Source organism: Oncorhynchus masou, chromosome 24, assembly GCF_036934945.1.
Source record: "Oncorhynchus masou masou isolate Uvic2021 chromosome 24, UVic_Omas_1.1, whole genome shotgun sequence".
In the NCBI taxonomy this organism is placed as follows: Eukaryota; Metazoa; Chordata; class Actinopteri; order Salmoniformes; family Salmonidae; genus Oncorhynchus; species Oncorhynchus masou.
The window spans coordinates 62,105,482-62,121,079 of record NC_088235.1 but is presented as its reverse complement, the minus strand read 5'-3'; the positions used below and the strand labels follow the sequence as shown (position 1 = coordinate 62,121,079).

The 15,598-nt window shown below is 40.9% G+C and overlaps 1 protein-coding gene across 1 annotated transcript in view; it reads left to right on the top strand.

The window, feature by feature from the left end:
* The window catches only part of LOC135511417 (cilia- and flagella-associated protein 46-like), an 89,377-nt gene that overhangs the window by 58,064 nt on the left and 15,715 nt on the right, over window positions 1–15,598 (top strand). The window contains 7 exon segments of the mRNA XM_064932930.1: window positions 1,099–1,272; window positions 1,613–1,710; window positions 2,079–2,155; window positions 4,277–4,446; window positions 5,781–5,887; window positions 8,552–8,637; window positions 11,808–11,975. Of these exon segments, the coding sequence (XP_064789002.1) occupies window positions 1,099–1,272; window positions 1,613–1,710; window positions 2,079–2,155; window positions 4,277–4,446; window positions 5,781–5,887; window positions 8,552–8,637; window positions 11,808–11,975 (880 nt within the window).

Here is a 15,598-nt window from a genome sequence, read left to right as displayed (position 1 = left end):
CAGCATGGAAGAAGCCATTGATCTAAAACCGCCATAAAAAAGCCAGACTATGGTATGCAAATGCACATGGGGACAACGACCGTACTTTTTGGAGAAATGTCCTCTGGTCTGATGAAACAAAAATAGAACTGTTTGGCCATGATGACCATTGTTAGGTTTGGAGGACAAAGGGGGATGCTTGCAAGCCGAAGAATACCATCCCAACCATGAAGCACGGGGGTGGCAGCATCATATTGTGGGTGTGCTGTCCTGCAGGAAGGACTGGTGCACTTTACAAAATAGATGGCATCACGAGGCATGAAAATTATGTGGATATATTGAAGCAACATCTCAAGACATCAGTAAGGATGTTAAAGCTTGGTCGCAAATGGGTATTCCAAATGGACAATAACCCCAAGCATACTTCCAAAGTTGTGGCAAAATGGCTTAAGGACAACAAAGTCAAGGTATTGGAGTGGCCATCACAAAGCCCTGACCTCAATCCTATAGAAAATTTGTGGGCAGAACTGAAAAAGCGTGTGCGAGCAAGGAGGCCTTCAAACCTGACTCAGTTACACCAGCTCTGTCAAAATTCACCCAACTTTATTGTGGGAAGCTTGTGGAAGGCTACTCGAAACGTTTGATCCAAGCTCAACAATTTAAAGGCAAAGCTCTCAAATACTAATTAAGTGTATGTAAACTTCTGACCCACTGGGAATGTGATGAAAGCAATAAAATCTGAAATAAATAATTCTCTCTACTATTATTCTGACATTTTACATTTTTAAAATAAAGTGGTGATCCTAACTGACCCAAGACAGGGAATTTTTACTCAGATTAAATGTCAGGAATTGTGAAAAACTAAGTTTAAATGTATTTGGCTAAGGGGTATGTAAACTTCCGACCTTAACTGTATGTGTGTAGGAAGGGGTGTTTTTGTATATGTGTACATGCATGTGTATGTCTGCATGTCTGCTGTGCAAGTGTGCGTAGTTAGAGGCTGTCTTGGTCACTGTAAGATTTTGTGTCACAGTCTAAATGTTTGTGTGTTAGTGTCCCTACTCTCCTTAAATTAGATATTGTGTGCTTTTGCTAATCTCTGTTAATCTCTATTCCCAGAGCTGCTCCTGCACAGCTATGATGGCTGACATTCTAAAATCTGCTTGCACTGACACTCGTGTGTCCCAGCTCTCTGCACTACTCAACCTACACAGCAACCTGCTCCCTTCACAGGTGGAGACCCCCACTAGTCTGCTGAAGGGAGTGGAGGACTCACTCAATGGCCTCTCCAAGGTACTGTCCCACAAAACACCCTCAATACAACAGATGTTTTCTAGGCATCATAGAGATTCACTTGAGCTCCCATTACTGGTTCCCCATGAATGTATTGAAATAGATTAAATATGCCTTGTTTTGTTTCACACATTTTGTTTCACACATTGAACACCGTGTGGTCTCTCTGTGGTGCATCTATCTTTCTTAGCTGGCTAATTGCCCTTTAGAGATTGTTCATTACAAGCTTTTCATAAGGAGTATTTATTTGCAGTTGCCATTTCAATTATGTATCAACATAAATAATGTGCTCTAATGTGTGGGTAAAAAATGAATCAACATGTCGCAAATCTGTGCCCAGACCTACAGCCACCTGACCATCAACCCAAGTCACCTGAGTCTTCTGGGAGAGCTGCCCTCTAACCTGAAGATCCTGCTGCTTCAGCACACACAAGACAGGTACATGTCAACGCGGGCATTTAGTCTGTCTACCGTATGTCAGACACACACAAGCCCACGAGTCTCCTCTGGCCCCATCTGTTACCTGGCTCACAGTCTGTCATTTTATGACCGCGTGGTCACATTTCACATTGGGTTAGTTAACACACATTTTCTGGAGCTGGGTGCAATATTTGATGACACCACACGAGGGAGAGTCTCATCCTATGTCCTCTGTAGAATCAGCACAGTCGGGCTCCTGCTATACCATTTAACATACTTTACTGTAAATGCCAAACATACTTTACTGTAAATGCCAAACATACATATAAAGTTCTGTCGTGACACAGTTTGCATGGCAAATAGGTGAAATGTGTGTTCTTTTTTAGGTCAACTCTCTATGGAGCTTTCTATGAGAGGAGCAAACTTACAGAGAGTCAGAGAGGGAAGGCCATGCAGGTTTCTGGTGAGGCTTCTCAACCTTTGGGATATTTTCATGTAGTACATGTTCAGTAGGTGGTATCCAGTAGCACGCTTGCATTTATGGAATAAGAAGATGGATGCCAACCTTTTAAAGGTTTATTATTTATTTTTGTGTGTGGGTGGGATTTTCATTGCTATGGTATGCAATTCGTTTTTTTAAGAATAGGCAAATATTCCATTGATATACTGCAGCAATGCACTTAAGTGTTATCAGCATTCAGATTTAAACTATAAAGAAAGAAATCATTCCAGCGTAACATTTAGTACATGGGGTCTCTCCCTAACAACAGTGCCAATGACAAGTTGAGAGCTAATTTAGACGGACACATGCAAAGATGAACACTGAATAGTAAAATAGCTGGACACGGACCCTTTCGTCTGCAGCTGCTAGCCAAGCATGGGAATAGCAGATGTTCTAATTCCAAAAAACAAAGTAATGTTTGCATATTACCCCCTCAAATGACCTTTCTGTGGACTCTGCTGTTCGAAAAAGGCACAGGCTAGCATCTGGGCTTGTTTCGGGAGAATGAGATCAAATACCTTCATCACAAAGAAGAGAGGAGAAGGGATGGAGAGACAGGGTTCGTACGGTCTTGAAAATCCTGGAAAAGTCATGGAATTTTAAAATGGTGTTTTCCAAGCCTGGAAAAGTCATGGACATTAATTTCATAATTTCTGTTAATTCAATTTATTTAGGCACAGTTTTTAAATATTTTATCGATCAAATAAAATTCAACATATCATCCAGGATCGGAACAACACAGTTTTTTGAGCATCACCTGCGTGTGTGTGAGACGAGTGGGTCATTGCTCAAGGAGAGAGAGAAACAGTCGGACATGCAGCAGCAGGTAGGCCTATCCTATAAAATATGATAGAGAACAGACTAGCTAGGCAGCAATTCAAAACAAAACTTGTACCCTCTAGTTAACTGTTTGATAGCATGTATTAATGTTTTCATCATGTCCCAAAAAACTTTCCACCGACATTTGCGAATAAGCCCATACAAAATGTATTACATTTTTTGAAAGAATCATATGATTATTTTAAATTATTATTTTTGATGAAACAAATGATTCACTTCACCATTGTATTAGTTGGGTTTCAGTTCAATTGTGGCGAATTAAATCATGTGAATCAAAATAATAAAATGGTAATCGTGAACAATCATTTTAGGTAAAAATATAAGATTCTAGCCTTTCTTTTGGATTATCTGGTTTATTGGGCATCCAATGTATTGGACATTGCAACTCAATAGATGCTAGTCAGCCTGCAAAGTAAGTACTTCTAAAGTAGCTAAGATAAATATTTGAAAAAGAAAAGGCAAGGAGCTCAGATACAAAAAATGTAATAACAATGTTTTGACAGCCAATATGTCTTCATCAGGCTATAGGCTAAGATAAATATGACTAAACTATAAAATGTTATTTCCTGAAGAAAATGTGTGTGCCTGCTTTGTAAAGAATAAAAAGATTTGTAGCTTACCATAGCCATTTGATCTTTGATATATTGAATGAGCACATTATTTAAAAAGGCATTCAACATATTTGATTGTATTGTTGCAATGTTTTACATCAAGGGTGGTCAACCATCCTCCAGGAGAGCTAATGGATGTGCAGGCTTTCATTCTAGTCCCCCTCTAACAAACTACATTTTAAAAATGAGCTGGTCAACCGGACCTTGATAAACTAGCTCTGATGTGTTTGAGCAGGGCTTGATCAAAAGCTTGCACAACCAGTAGCTCTCCAGACTGAGGGTTGACCACATGTTTTATACAGTTGCCTAACGTATTCTACTTTATGAGGGGTTAAGTGCCTTGCTCAATGACAGAAGATGGTACCACCCATTGTGTCGATACCACATTATGCCTACTTTTTTATACGTACATTGAGACACTGCCAATTGTTGGTCATGGAAATTTGGTTAAAAGTCATGGAGAACTCATTGAAAAGTCATGGAGTTCTATCTTTCAAAATGTGTAATGAGAAAGAGAGAGAGAGGAGAGGCATGGAAGGGAGAAGGAAAGAGATGGGAGGTACTGAGTAGAGAAGGAGGATGTGGGCTCGGGGGAACCAGTTACAGCGGCTGTGCTATTCTTTTGTTGCAGGTATGCTGGTCTGTACCAGGGTCGCCAAGGTTGCTGTCCAGCCCAGGGCTCTGCTTGATCTCCGGGACAGAACACAAGCCTTCAAACGCGAGACCAAACACAACTTCTTGAAAGAGGCGCATTGGCTTGGCAATGAGAGCGGGGCGGGGAGCGAGCGTCATGTTCACCTAGTAGGTCACGAATCCTCTACAACCCCTTTATGAACCCACTACGACCCTTTGACTTGGCTGTGCAAGTAACATTTTTAATTGGTCGCATCAATGCGACCTGCAAGTTCTTGCTGGTCACTTCAGTCAAAACATATTTGGGGGGAGGCTAAAACCATGATTGGGTCGAACAGTAGCTCAAACAAGATAACTCAGATGTGCTTTTGGATTCCGTAACAACATTCAAAATGCAATCGCAGGGAATGAACGGTTTGAACACACATACTGTTGTGACTGTAAGAGAGAGGAGGGTCTTAGCTTCCTGTAGGTATTACGTTTATTTCTCATCTCTCAATATTGACTGTATTAGCACCTTTTTTAACCGTCTATATGTGTTTGAGAAATACGGAGCACGGGAAGTGTGCATCTGTGTGCATCTGCCATTTTCAGTGATTTCATTGACTAGTATGCTTAATACAAAAAAAGCTGAGTTACTGTATCTAGAAACAGGTGCGTGGGAATAATATGATTACTTCAATGAAAAGAGAAACCCGCATCATACAATTTATTAAAGCTTTTGTGTCGGCCTCTTGGCCTTTGTCAGAGCTTTGAGCTTTAATCAGTGACACGAGCAAGAGCAGTTTGCGGGTTTCTCTTTTCTTTAAAAACTATTGCTTTCTTGTTGCTTTTTTTAATACATTACATGTACTGTTAGTTTTATTAATTACACAATGGTGAATTAGCCCCAAATGAATTATGATATTGGTACACAAAAATGATTAACCACATGAATCTCTATTGAACAAAAGGAATCTGTGATTCTGGAGCCCTATTTTGAGATTAAAATATAGCAACAATAGCCTAATTGTCAACCCAAAATTCATGACACAATCACTTTTTCAGATTGCATACAAAAATATCTTGATCATGCATTTCTGCTTGGACATGTTAAATTCAACTTATTTCTTGAAACATACCATCTAGGTAGCACTGAATTACTTTATGAGATGATTGCAAAAAATAAATACATTGCATGACACCTCAACAACATTATGGTGCGACCAAATCACGACCTGGTGTCATCAACTGAAAATGTCAGTGGCCCTGCTCTATTACCCCTCCACAAACCCTCTACAACCCCCTTTCCTCTATTAAAATGATCGACTGGCCTCATAAATAAACCAGTCTACAACAATATCCCGGAGCTGAATTTCTCTCTTCCCTCTCTTTCTGACGATATCGGATTTGATTGTCCAAACATTGTTCAAGTTATGTAGGTCTGTGTAATCGTTGTCAGTGCTCGAGACAAGTGTTGATTTTACATGTCAGCTAGGCTTTTTCTTTTTGTCCCTGTATAGAAATCGAACTCAGAAGAGAAATTGGAATCTCATTTCAAAACCATTGTACAAGAAATGGAGGACTATTTATGTCCAATCCTCTCTCAGTTTGACTTCTCATGCTTCGGGTAAGTCAGTACACGTCCGGATATTGTCCTGTATTGTACAATGGTCATTTTAGGGTAAAACAATTTTATACCGTTTTCTTAGCTGTACTGGGAGGTCAAAGCATTCTGCTGCTGAGTTCTGTTTATTGCAGAATTTAAACTAAACCCAACCCCTTACCCTAACCTTAACCAATTGGGAACTTACTGTACCTAAACATGACCAGCCTCTTTTCTTGGCTAAACCACTCAACTAATCACATTGTTTTTGCCCTTGAGGCAGAGCTTGAATAAGGAAATATTGAATAAGGAAAACTCCAATGCAGTTGATTTGGTCTACAGTTCATCATAGAGCTGGGCGATATGGGCAAAAAGCCATATTGCAATAAATTGCCTGAATTAATGCATTAACAATAAGACTACAACATTAAAGTGCAACACATTTCTTTTTTATGTATCCTTTAAACTACTACTAGCAATTTGATGGTTGTAGCCATCAATTTTCCCATTAACATCACCCATATTAGCAAACTTATTTCATTTCAAACTTCTCTAGTGTATGCTATGATCGGTATGGTCAGTGTTGATTATTTTCTGTTTACCTTCCCAGGTTTAGTTCATCATGACTGACTTATTCATGTGTTGTATCAGCTAGACATTCACATTGCGAGACTTTGTGTCAGTGTGGCCTGTGTTCTTTTTCTCTCTCTCTGTGTGTTTGTTTGGTTTTACTATCCTTGCGGGGACCAGAAATCCTCACAAGGATAGTAAAACAAGGGATATTCTGTGTTTCATCCGACACATTGGTGCAGCTGGCTTCCGGTTTAAGCGAGCGGGTGTTAAGAAGCGCTTCTTGGCGGTTATTGTTTCGGGGGACGCTTGACTCGACCTTCGCATCTCCCGAGCCCATTGGGGAGTTGCAGCGATGAGACAAGATCGTTATCACGAAATTGTGGAGAAAAAGTGCAAAAATTTAATTTAAAACATTTGGGTAAGGTTTACGGGTTTAGGGTTAAGGATAGGGTTAGGTTAATGGTTAGACTGGGGCGGTATATCGTATATTATAAACTGGGTGGTTCGAGCCCTGAATGCTGATAGGCTGACAGCCATGGTATCTCAGACCGTATGCCACGGGTATGACAAAGCATTTATTTTTACTGCTCTAATTACGTTGGTAACCAGTTTATAATAGCAATAAGGCACCTCAGGGTTTGTGGTATATGGCAATATACCACGGCTAAGGGCTGTATCTAGGCACTCTGCGTTGTGTCGTGCATAAGAACAGCCCTTCGCCGTGGTATATTGTCCATATGTATGTTTGTGTGGGAGTATGGTTTCTTTGTGCATGTACAGTTGAAGTCGGAAGTTTACACCATAGCCAAATATATTTAAACTCAGTTTTTCACAATTCCCGACATTTAATCCTAGTAAAAATCACGTTTTAGGTCAGTTAGGATCACCATTTTAAGAATGTGAAATGTCAAAATAATAGTAGAGAGAATGAATTTGATTTCTTTCATCACATTCCCATTGGGTCAGAAGTTTACATACACTCAATTCATATTTGGTAGCATTGCCTTTCAATTGTTGAACTTGTTGATCTTCGGGTAGCCTTCCACAAGCTACCCACAATAAAGTTGGGTGAATTTTGGCCCATTCCTCCTGACAGAGCTGGTGTAACTGAGTCAGGTTTGTAGGCATCCATGCTCGCACACGCTTTTTCAGTTCTGCCCACAAATTTTCTATGGGATTGTGGTCAGGGCTTTGTGATGGCACTCCAATACCTTGACTTTGTTGTCCATAAGCCATTTTTCCACAACTTTGGAAGTATGCTTGGGGTCATTGTCCATTTGGAAGACCCATTTGCAACCAAGCTTTAACTTCCCAACTGATGTCTTGAGATGTTGCTTCAATATATCCACATAATTTTCATCTATTTTGTAAAGTGCACCAGTCCCTCCTGAGCGGTATGACAGCTGCGTGGTCCTATGGTGTTCATACTTGCGTACTATTGTTTGTACAGATGAACGTGGTACCTTCAGGTGTTTGGAAATTGCTCCCAAGGATGAACCAGAGTTGTGGGGATCTACAATTTTTTTCCTGAGGTCTTGGCTGATTTCTTTTGATTTTCCTATGAATTCAAGGAAAGAGGCACTGAGTTTGAAGGTAGACCTTGAAATACATCCACAGGTACAACACAAATTGACTCAAATTATGTCAATTAGCCTATCAGAAGCTTCTAAAGCCATGACATCATTTTATGGAATTTCCCAAGCTGTTTAAAGACACAGTCAACTCAGTGTATGTAAACGTCTGACCCACTGGAATTGTGATACAGTGAAATAATCTGTCTGTAAACATTTGTTGGGAAAACGACTTGTGTCATGCACAAAGTAGATGTCCTAACCGATTTGCCAAAACTGTAGTTTGTTAACAAGACACTTGTGGAGTGGTTGAAAACAAGTTTTTATGACTCCAACCTAAGTGTATGTAAACTTCCGACTTCAACTGTATGTGTCCACATGCATCAGTCTGTCTATTTGTCGAGTTAGGTGTCAGCGGTGACTTTCCTCTGTGTTCTCCGCCTCCTCGTGCTTCTCTGGGCCTTGTACATTCATTTTCTCATGTCTGGACCAGGTCTCTACTGTATCCCTGCTGATCCTCCCTGTCCTTATCTATTTCACTCAGGCACCAGACGCCATCAGTATCCATCCCGGAGTGCATCCGGCCCAAAGACAAGGAGGAGAAAGCAGGCCTAGATAAAGGTCTAGCGGGTGTGTATTGCTTGTCCCAGAAACTGATATATACAGTGTAAGGATCAGAGAACTGATGTTCAGAATCCGGAGAGTGCTTGATGTGTACTGTACTGTACCTGCTCGTTGCTTGTGATTAGCCCCACAGCTGGATTTTCTTAGGTTAGTTTAAGTTTACTAATTCCCCTCCATCTCCCATTTCTTTTGATTTTTGTTATACCAGTTTGTTTATTGACCAAATGATGTACAGTGGAGCCACATCAGCATGTTTTTACACAAAAGGCAAATGGTATTTCATTCCCTAAACACAATACTACCTGAAATATATATGTTCAAATATTTACTCTAGTGCAAGATACAGTACAGCTATAGTGGATGTAATGGAAAATATAACCTACCCATTAGCTAACTGGACCAGGGCTTAAGAGACCCATTTCAGATGGTGATTTGTACTTTGGATTTTCCCTCGCACCGTTACATGTATAAGTATGCGCTGAGTGTACAAAACATTGGAATCGCCTTTCTAATATTGAGTTGCACCTAGGGCTGTGGCGGTCATGACATTTTGTCAGCCGGTGATTGTCAAGCAGATAACTGCCGGTCTCACGGTAATTGACTGGCAATTAACATAAACACATTTTAGCATCTCCTGGCTTCCACGTATAGACTACAAGCCACTGATGCAGACCTTTTGGAACAGCTACATTTTAAAAGTCTAATAAATCCATACCCTACACAATCACAATAAATCCATTATGTATTTTAGACAGGTCTAAAGAAACCTGATTTGAAAAGAAAGTTGTATATTTCAGAAGAACAGAATAGTATACTCCTTGCCCTTATGTTAGATCCTGATCTGGCTATGTCATATGGCTGTGGGCTACACTTGTTTATTTAGCAGACAAGATTTGCTTAGAATTCCATGGCATTATTTTATAGTATGAAGAATGCAATTTAACATAGCTGGATGAAATAGATAGGATATTTTCTCAGTGATTTCTGAGGGAGTGCGCGCACGTGGCTATTCTGTGTTGAGCTGTTAACAAAGAAACAGGTCCTCCTATATGCTTCATGGGGTGACAGGATAGCCTAGTGGTTAGACTAGTAACCGGAAGGTTGCAAGTTCAAACCCCCGAGCTGACAAGGTACAAATCTGTCGTTCTGCCCGTGAACAGACAGTTAACCCACTGTTCCTAGGCCATCATTGAAAATAAGAATTTGTTCTTAACTGACTTACCTAATTAAATAAAGGTAAAATAAATAAAAATGTATGCAACTTTAGTTGTGATCAAAACATATAGCCCAACGTTTGTATTTTTAATACATTCTAAGGCTGCATGATATGACTCTAATGATGATTTGAAAAAGGTTGCATGAAAGGCATGAGCTCTGTTGTTATTTGCGCAGGTTGCACACATTTCATCAGTCTCTTATTAGCAACACTTGATATTGCCTCGATTTTCCCAACTGCATCCCCTTTGTGTGGCCGTAATGCCCCTAAAGACAATCCATGCCTTTTGCGGCCAACGGGCCGTTATGCCCTTGGGCTCAATATAATAATTATCGTTCCCTTCTCCCAGCTACGTGCTCCGAAGAAGCACCTCTCACTCACATGGGTCTCTCAGCTCAATTCTTATTAGCCAATGCCTGTCCGTGGTGATCAGGTCTTTCTCGCAGGCTTTTCGGCGGCCAGCATGATGAGTAGGTCTAACAGCAAAAGCACTAGGCTATCAACTTTTGTACTATGGGGGATAGTAGATTGATATAGACTGCTATGTCAATCTACAATGCATCATAGTACAAAAGTTGACCTATAATGTTCGAGAAATAAATATTCCAAACATAGTCTGGGACAGTTGTGGGATGCGATAGATCCCAAATGAATACATTATAACCACTTGCATCCCAAGAAAAATAATTAAGCAATGAGGCGGACGCAACAGATCACAACGATTAGCTTAAAATGTTGATCAACTCTTAGGCTTTTTCTTCACATTATAAGCGCAGGAATGTGCACACGGCAGTAGGCTATAAGCACGAAGGTTCCAAAATGCAATCAATTAGCCGGAAAAACACCATTCTCAAGTGACCGCAAATGTAATTATGCATGTATTGCTTTTATTAAAAAGGTGCATTTTTTATGGTGAAAATGATCTTCCCCAAACTTGAAACTCACGCGCTGCTTATATATGCCAGTTAGGCTCTACACCCGTTGTAAAGTGGATTAATGTGCTTAAATTTAAGAAGTTATTTGGCCACTTTTGTTGTGATATAAACCTTGGGCTAGGCTACATGAGGTGTGTGACTATAAAAAAGGGAATGCTCTGTTTCTTGACTTAATGCACACAACCTGGGCATGATACACAAGTGATAAATTATATAATTCACAAGTGAGTTAGCAAGTTTGGTAGGCTACTAATGACCATCAGCAGCATCAGTGTTTGGAGAAGCCTAATTACAGTGACCAAACGGTCACATGGAATTTGACTTCCTTCATAGCTCGTGACTGCCGATGTGGAGGTAATACGGTCACCGTAGCAGCCCTAGTTGCACCCCCTTATGCCCTCAGAACAGCCTCAATTCGTCTACAAGGTGTTGAAAGCGTTCCACAGGGATGCTGGCCCATGTTGACGCCAGTGCTTCCCACAGTTGTGCCAAGTTGGCCGTATGTCTTTTGGGTGTTGACCATTCTTGATACACACGGGAAACTGTTGAGTGTGAAAAGCCCAGCAGCGTTACAGTTCTTGACACACTCAAACCCATGCGCCTGGCACCTACTACCATAACCTGTCCAAAGGCACTTGCATTTTTTGTCTTGCCCATTCACCCGCTGAATAGCACACATACACAATCAAATGTCTCAGAGCTTAAAAATCCTTCTTTAACCCGTCTCCTCCCCTTCATCTACACTGATTTTGAAGTGGACTTAACAAGTGACATCAATAAGGGATCATGGCATTCACATAGTTTCACCTGGTCAGTCTATGTCATGGAAAGAGTAGGTGTTTCTAATGTTTTGTACTCTGTAATAAAGTATGTTGTATGGCTTTTGTGATCAAAAGCAACACAATTACTATATATACACTAATATAAACATTTTCATAGCAAGCTGAGGATATTGTATTGACGTTTCTACACTGTGTGTGCGGGTGTGTGTGCTCACCTTTATCTGTGTCTGTTTGTGTCAACAGTGGGGTCTCCTGCAGAGCTTGGGGAGTATGTCGTGCTCCTGGCTGACTGGATGCTCATGGAACTACCTCTGGAAGCGTTGGCAATCCTGCAAGAAGAGGGGCTGAGCTCTGTATCTCGTGACTTCTCACTGCAACTCCTCCACACTCGCCTGCAGAGAGAGGAACCAGGTAAGGGGTTACACACACATACACACACACACAAATGGAGTGCTTAGTTGCAAGTACAGTTTTCATTCTATTTCATTTCAAAACACAGCAAATGTTCATTAGCATGCCCACACTAGTAGTATTAGAGGAAGACTCAGCAATATGACGTAGATGCAGTATGTAAACAGCATAGTCAGTCAGTTTCTGCAACAACTGAGAGCATTGAAGCGCGAGGCTCAACTTCTCCGCAGTTTTGGTGCCCTAGCTTCCACACTGTTAACAGTGACACAAATCTGTGAACATGCGCAGATACTGTGTGTGACGGTGTGCGAGCGAAGTGTTGCCTCTTGCTCATTTCAGTATCTCCGGTGCTGCTCGTGGCAACGTCATTTAGCTGAGTCTACCTTTAACAAAAACATTATTTAAGGTAGTTCATCACACATGCATAAATTAGACAACTTGCAAACTTTGCAAGTGCAAATTAGCATCTAAGTCCGCCCAGAGGGTTTTGTACTCTACAAGCATTTCATCTATTCTTACCCCTCTATCCAATTGGCAGAGCTTCATTAAAGTTTTTGGAATACTAATGATGTTTTCATGACATAATTTGTTCGGGCAGGATTAACACCCTCTCCCACACTTTAATCTCTTTAAACCTCTGTTGGAATGACTTGGACAGTGTTTGCATGGCTACAACCCTCCATTCCAGCCATACTCAATAGGCAGACTATAATAGTCCTGATCCAGACCTACAATGTGTTAATAAACGCAGTTGGGCTTTAAACTTACTGTTGAGTGAAACTTACTGTAATAAAAGAATGCATTCGAAGCAATTATTGAAATCAACAAGCCCATTTTTTTTAGCTAGGTAAGTTAAGCTAACCAGCTATCTAAACCTTGTAGTTATCATGGCCAGATTCTCTGCTGAGGCCCCTATTTGATTTGGTTGTAATGTTGGAGTCACTCAGATATCATATGAACACACATAAGACATGGCAAAATGTGTAGAATTGCAGGAAATAATCTTTAAAGCGGCAAAATGTTCTCTCCGCCAAAAAGAGGGTTGTGAACAATGTGTCAAGTGGAAGTTTTACCGCATGCACAAGTACAGTGGAATGCCTTTCAGGTCTCTCTAGAGATGTTCGATCGGGTTTAAGTCCGGGCTCTGGCTGGGCCACAGAAGGACATTCAGAAACTTGTCCCCGAAGTCACTCCTGCATTGTCTTGGCTGTGTGCGTAGGATCGTTGTCCTGTTGGAAGGTGAACCTTCGCCCCAGTCGGAGGTCCTGAGCGCTCTGCAGCAGGTTTTCATCAAGGATCTCTCTGTACTTTGCTCTATTCATCTTTGCCTCGATCCTGACTAGTCTCCCAGCCCCTGCCTCTGAAAAACATCCCCACAGCATGATGCTGCACCTCCATGCTTCACCGTAGGGATGGTGCCAGGTTTCCGCTAGTTGTGACGCTTGGCATTGAGGCCAAAGAGTTCAAACTTGGTTTTATCAGACCAGAGAATCTTGTTTCTCATGGTCTGAGAGTCCTTTAGGTGCTTTTTTCTAACTCTAAACGGGCTGTCATGTGCCTTTTACTGAGGAGTGGCTTCTGTCTGGCCACTCTGGCATAAAGGCCTGAACGGTGGAGTGCTGCAGAGATGGTTGTATTTGGTGCTTCTAACTCATTATTATTCACGATTCAGTCAGAACTAAATGTAACCTTGGTAGTATCCACATTAATGTAGAAGTGTTTAAAAATATATAATATTCTTATTTACAATAACAGTGACTTCAAAATGCCACAGTTTGTTATTTACCATTAATTTCTATTGAGCACAAAATAATCTGAAATACAACCAAAACAAACAGCAAATGCATCCAACAAGTTTGTAGAGTCACAAGCTTTATTGCGCGCTATGAATATGGGACCAAATACTAAAGTTTGTACTACTTTAATACACATACAGTGCATTCGGAAAGTATGACTTTTTCCACGTTTTGTTACGTTACAGCCTTATTTTTTTTATTTTATTTTTTTTAAATACATATGATTTTTATTTTTTAAATAACGTATTTACATAAGTTTCAGACCCTTTGCGATGAGAATCGAAATTAAGCTCAGGTGCATCCTGTTTCCATTGATCATCCTTGAGATGTTACTACAACTTGATTGGAGTCCACCTGTCGTAAATTAATTTTATTGGACATGATTTGGAAAGGCACACAGCTATCTAAATAAGGTCCCACAGTTGACAGTGTATGTCAGATCAAAAACCAAGCCGTGAGGTCGAAGGAATTGTCCTTGGAGCTCCGAGACACGATTGTGTCGAGGCACAGATCTGGGGAAGGGTACCAAAACATCCCCAAGAACACTGTGGCCTCCATCATTCTTACAAGGAAGACGTTTGGAACCACCAAGACTCTTCCAAGAGCAGGCCACCCGGCCAAACTGAGTAATCGGGGGAGAAGGACCTCGAGAGGTGACAAAGAACCCGAAAGTCACTCTGACAGAGCTCCAGAGTTCCTCTGTGGAGATGGGACAACCATCTCTGCAGCACTCCACCGTTCAGGCCTTTATGCTAGAGTGGCCAGACAGAAGCCAGTAAAAGGCACAGGTCAAATTGCCTTTAAACCAGATGGGTTGGCGTATCGCTGCAGAATGCTGTGGTAGCCATGCTGGTTAAGTGTGCTTTTAAATTCTAAATAAATCACAGACAGTGTCACCAGCAAAACACCATCACACCTCCTCCTCCATGCTTCACGGTGGGAACCACACATGTGGAGATCATCCGTTCAGCTACTCTGCGTCTCACAAAGACATGGCGGTTGGAACCAAAAATCTCAAATTTGGACTCATTAGACCCAAGGACAGATTTCCACCGGTCTAATGTCCATTGCTCGTGTTTCTTGGCCCAAACAAGTCTCTTCTTCTTATTGGTGTCCTTTTAGTATGGTTTCTTTTCAGGAATTCAACCATGAAGGCCTGATTCACGTAGTCTCCTCTGAACAGTTGATGTTGAAATGTGTCTGTTACTTGAACTCTGTGAAGCACTTATTTGGGCTGCAATTTCTGAGCCTGGTAACTTTAATGAACTTGTCCTCTGCAGCAGAGGTAACTCTAGGTTTCCTGTGGCAGCCCTCATGTGAGCCAGTTTCACCGTAGTGCTTGATGGTTTTTGCGACTGCACTTGAAGATACTTTAAAAGTTCTTGAAATTTTCCAGATTGACTGACCTTCATGTGTTTTCCAGATTGACTGACTGTAATTTCTCTTATTTGAGCTGTTTTTACCATAATATGGACTTGGACTTTTACCAAATAGGGCTATAGGGTTATGGAAGGGCATGAAATGTAGTTTTTACATGTATTTCTCCCAAAAGAATACATGTTTTCCATCCATGAAATTACATTGAAATTTGTTTTAGATTGCCTTAGATGTGACAGTAGGGAGACTAGGATGTTCAAGGTTAGTCACAAATCCGTAATACTGCATACTGTATGTTTACAGTTTTGGATGTGAAATATTGAATTTAATTTCATGTGTTGTCAGTCCAGGACACATTTTCAGACAAGCAGTTTGTTAGACAGCAAGCAGATTCTGATCGTCAAGATCTTGAGTCACTCATCTCTTTGTAGCTCCTGGGCTCAAAGTCTC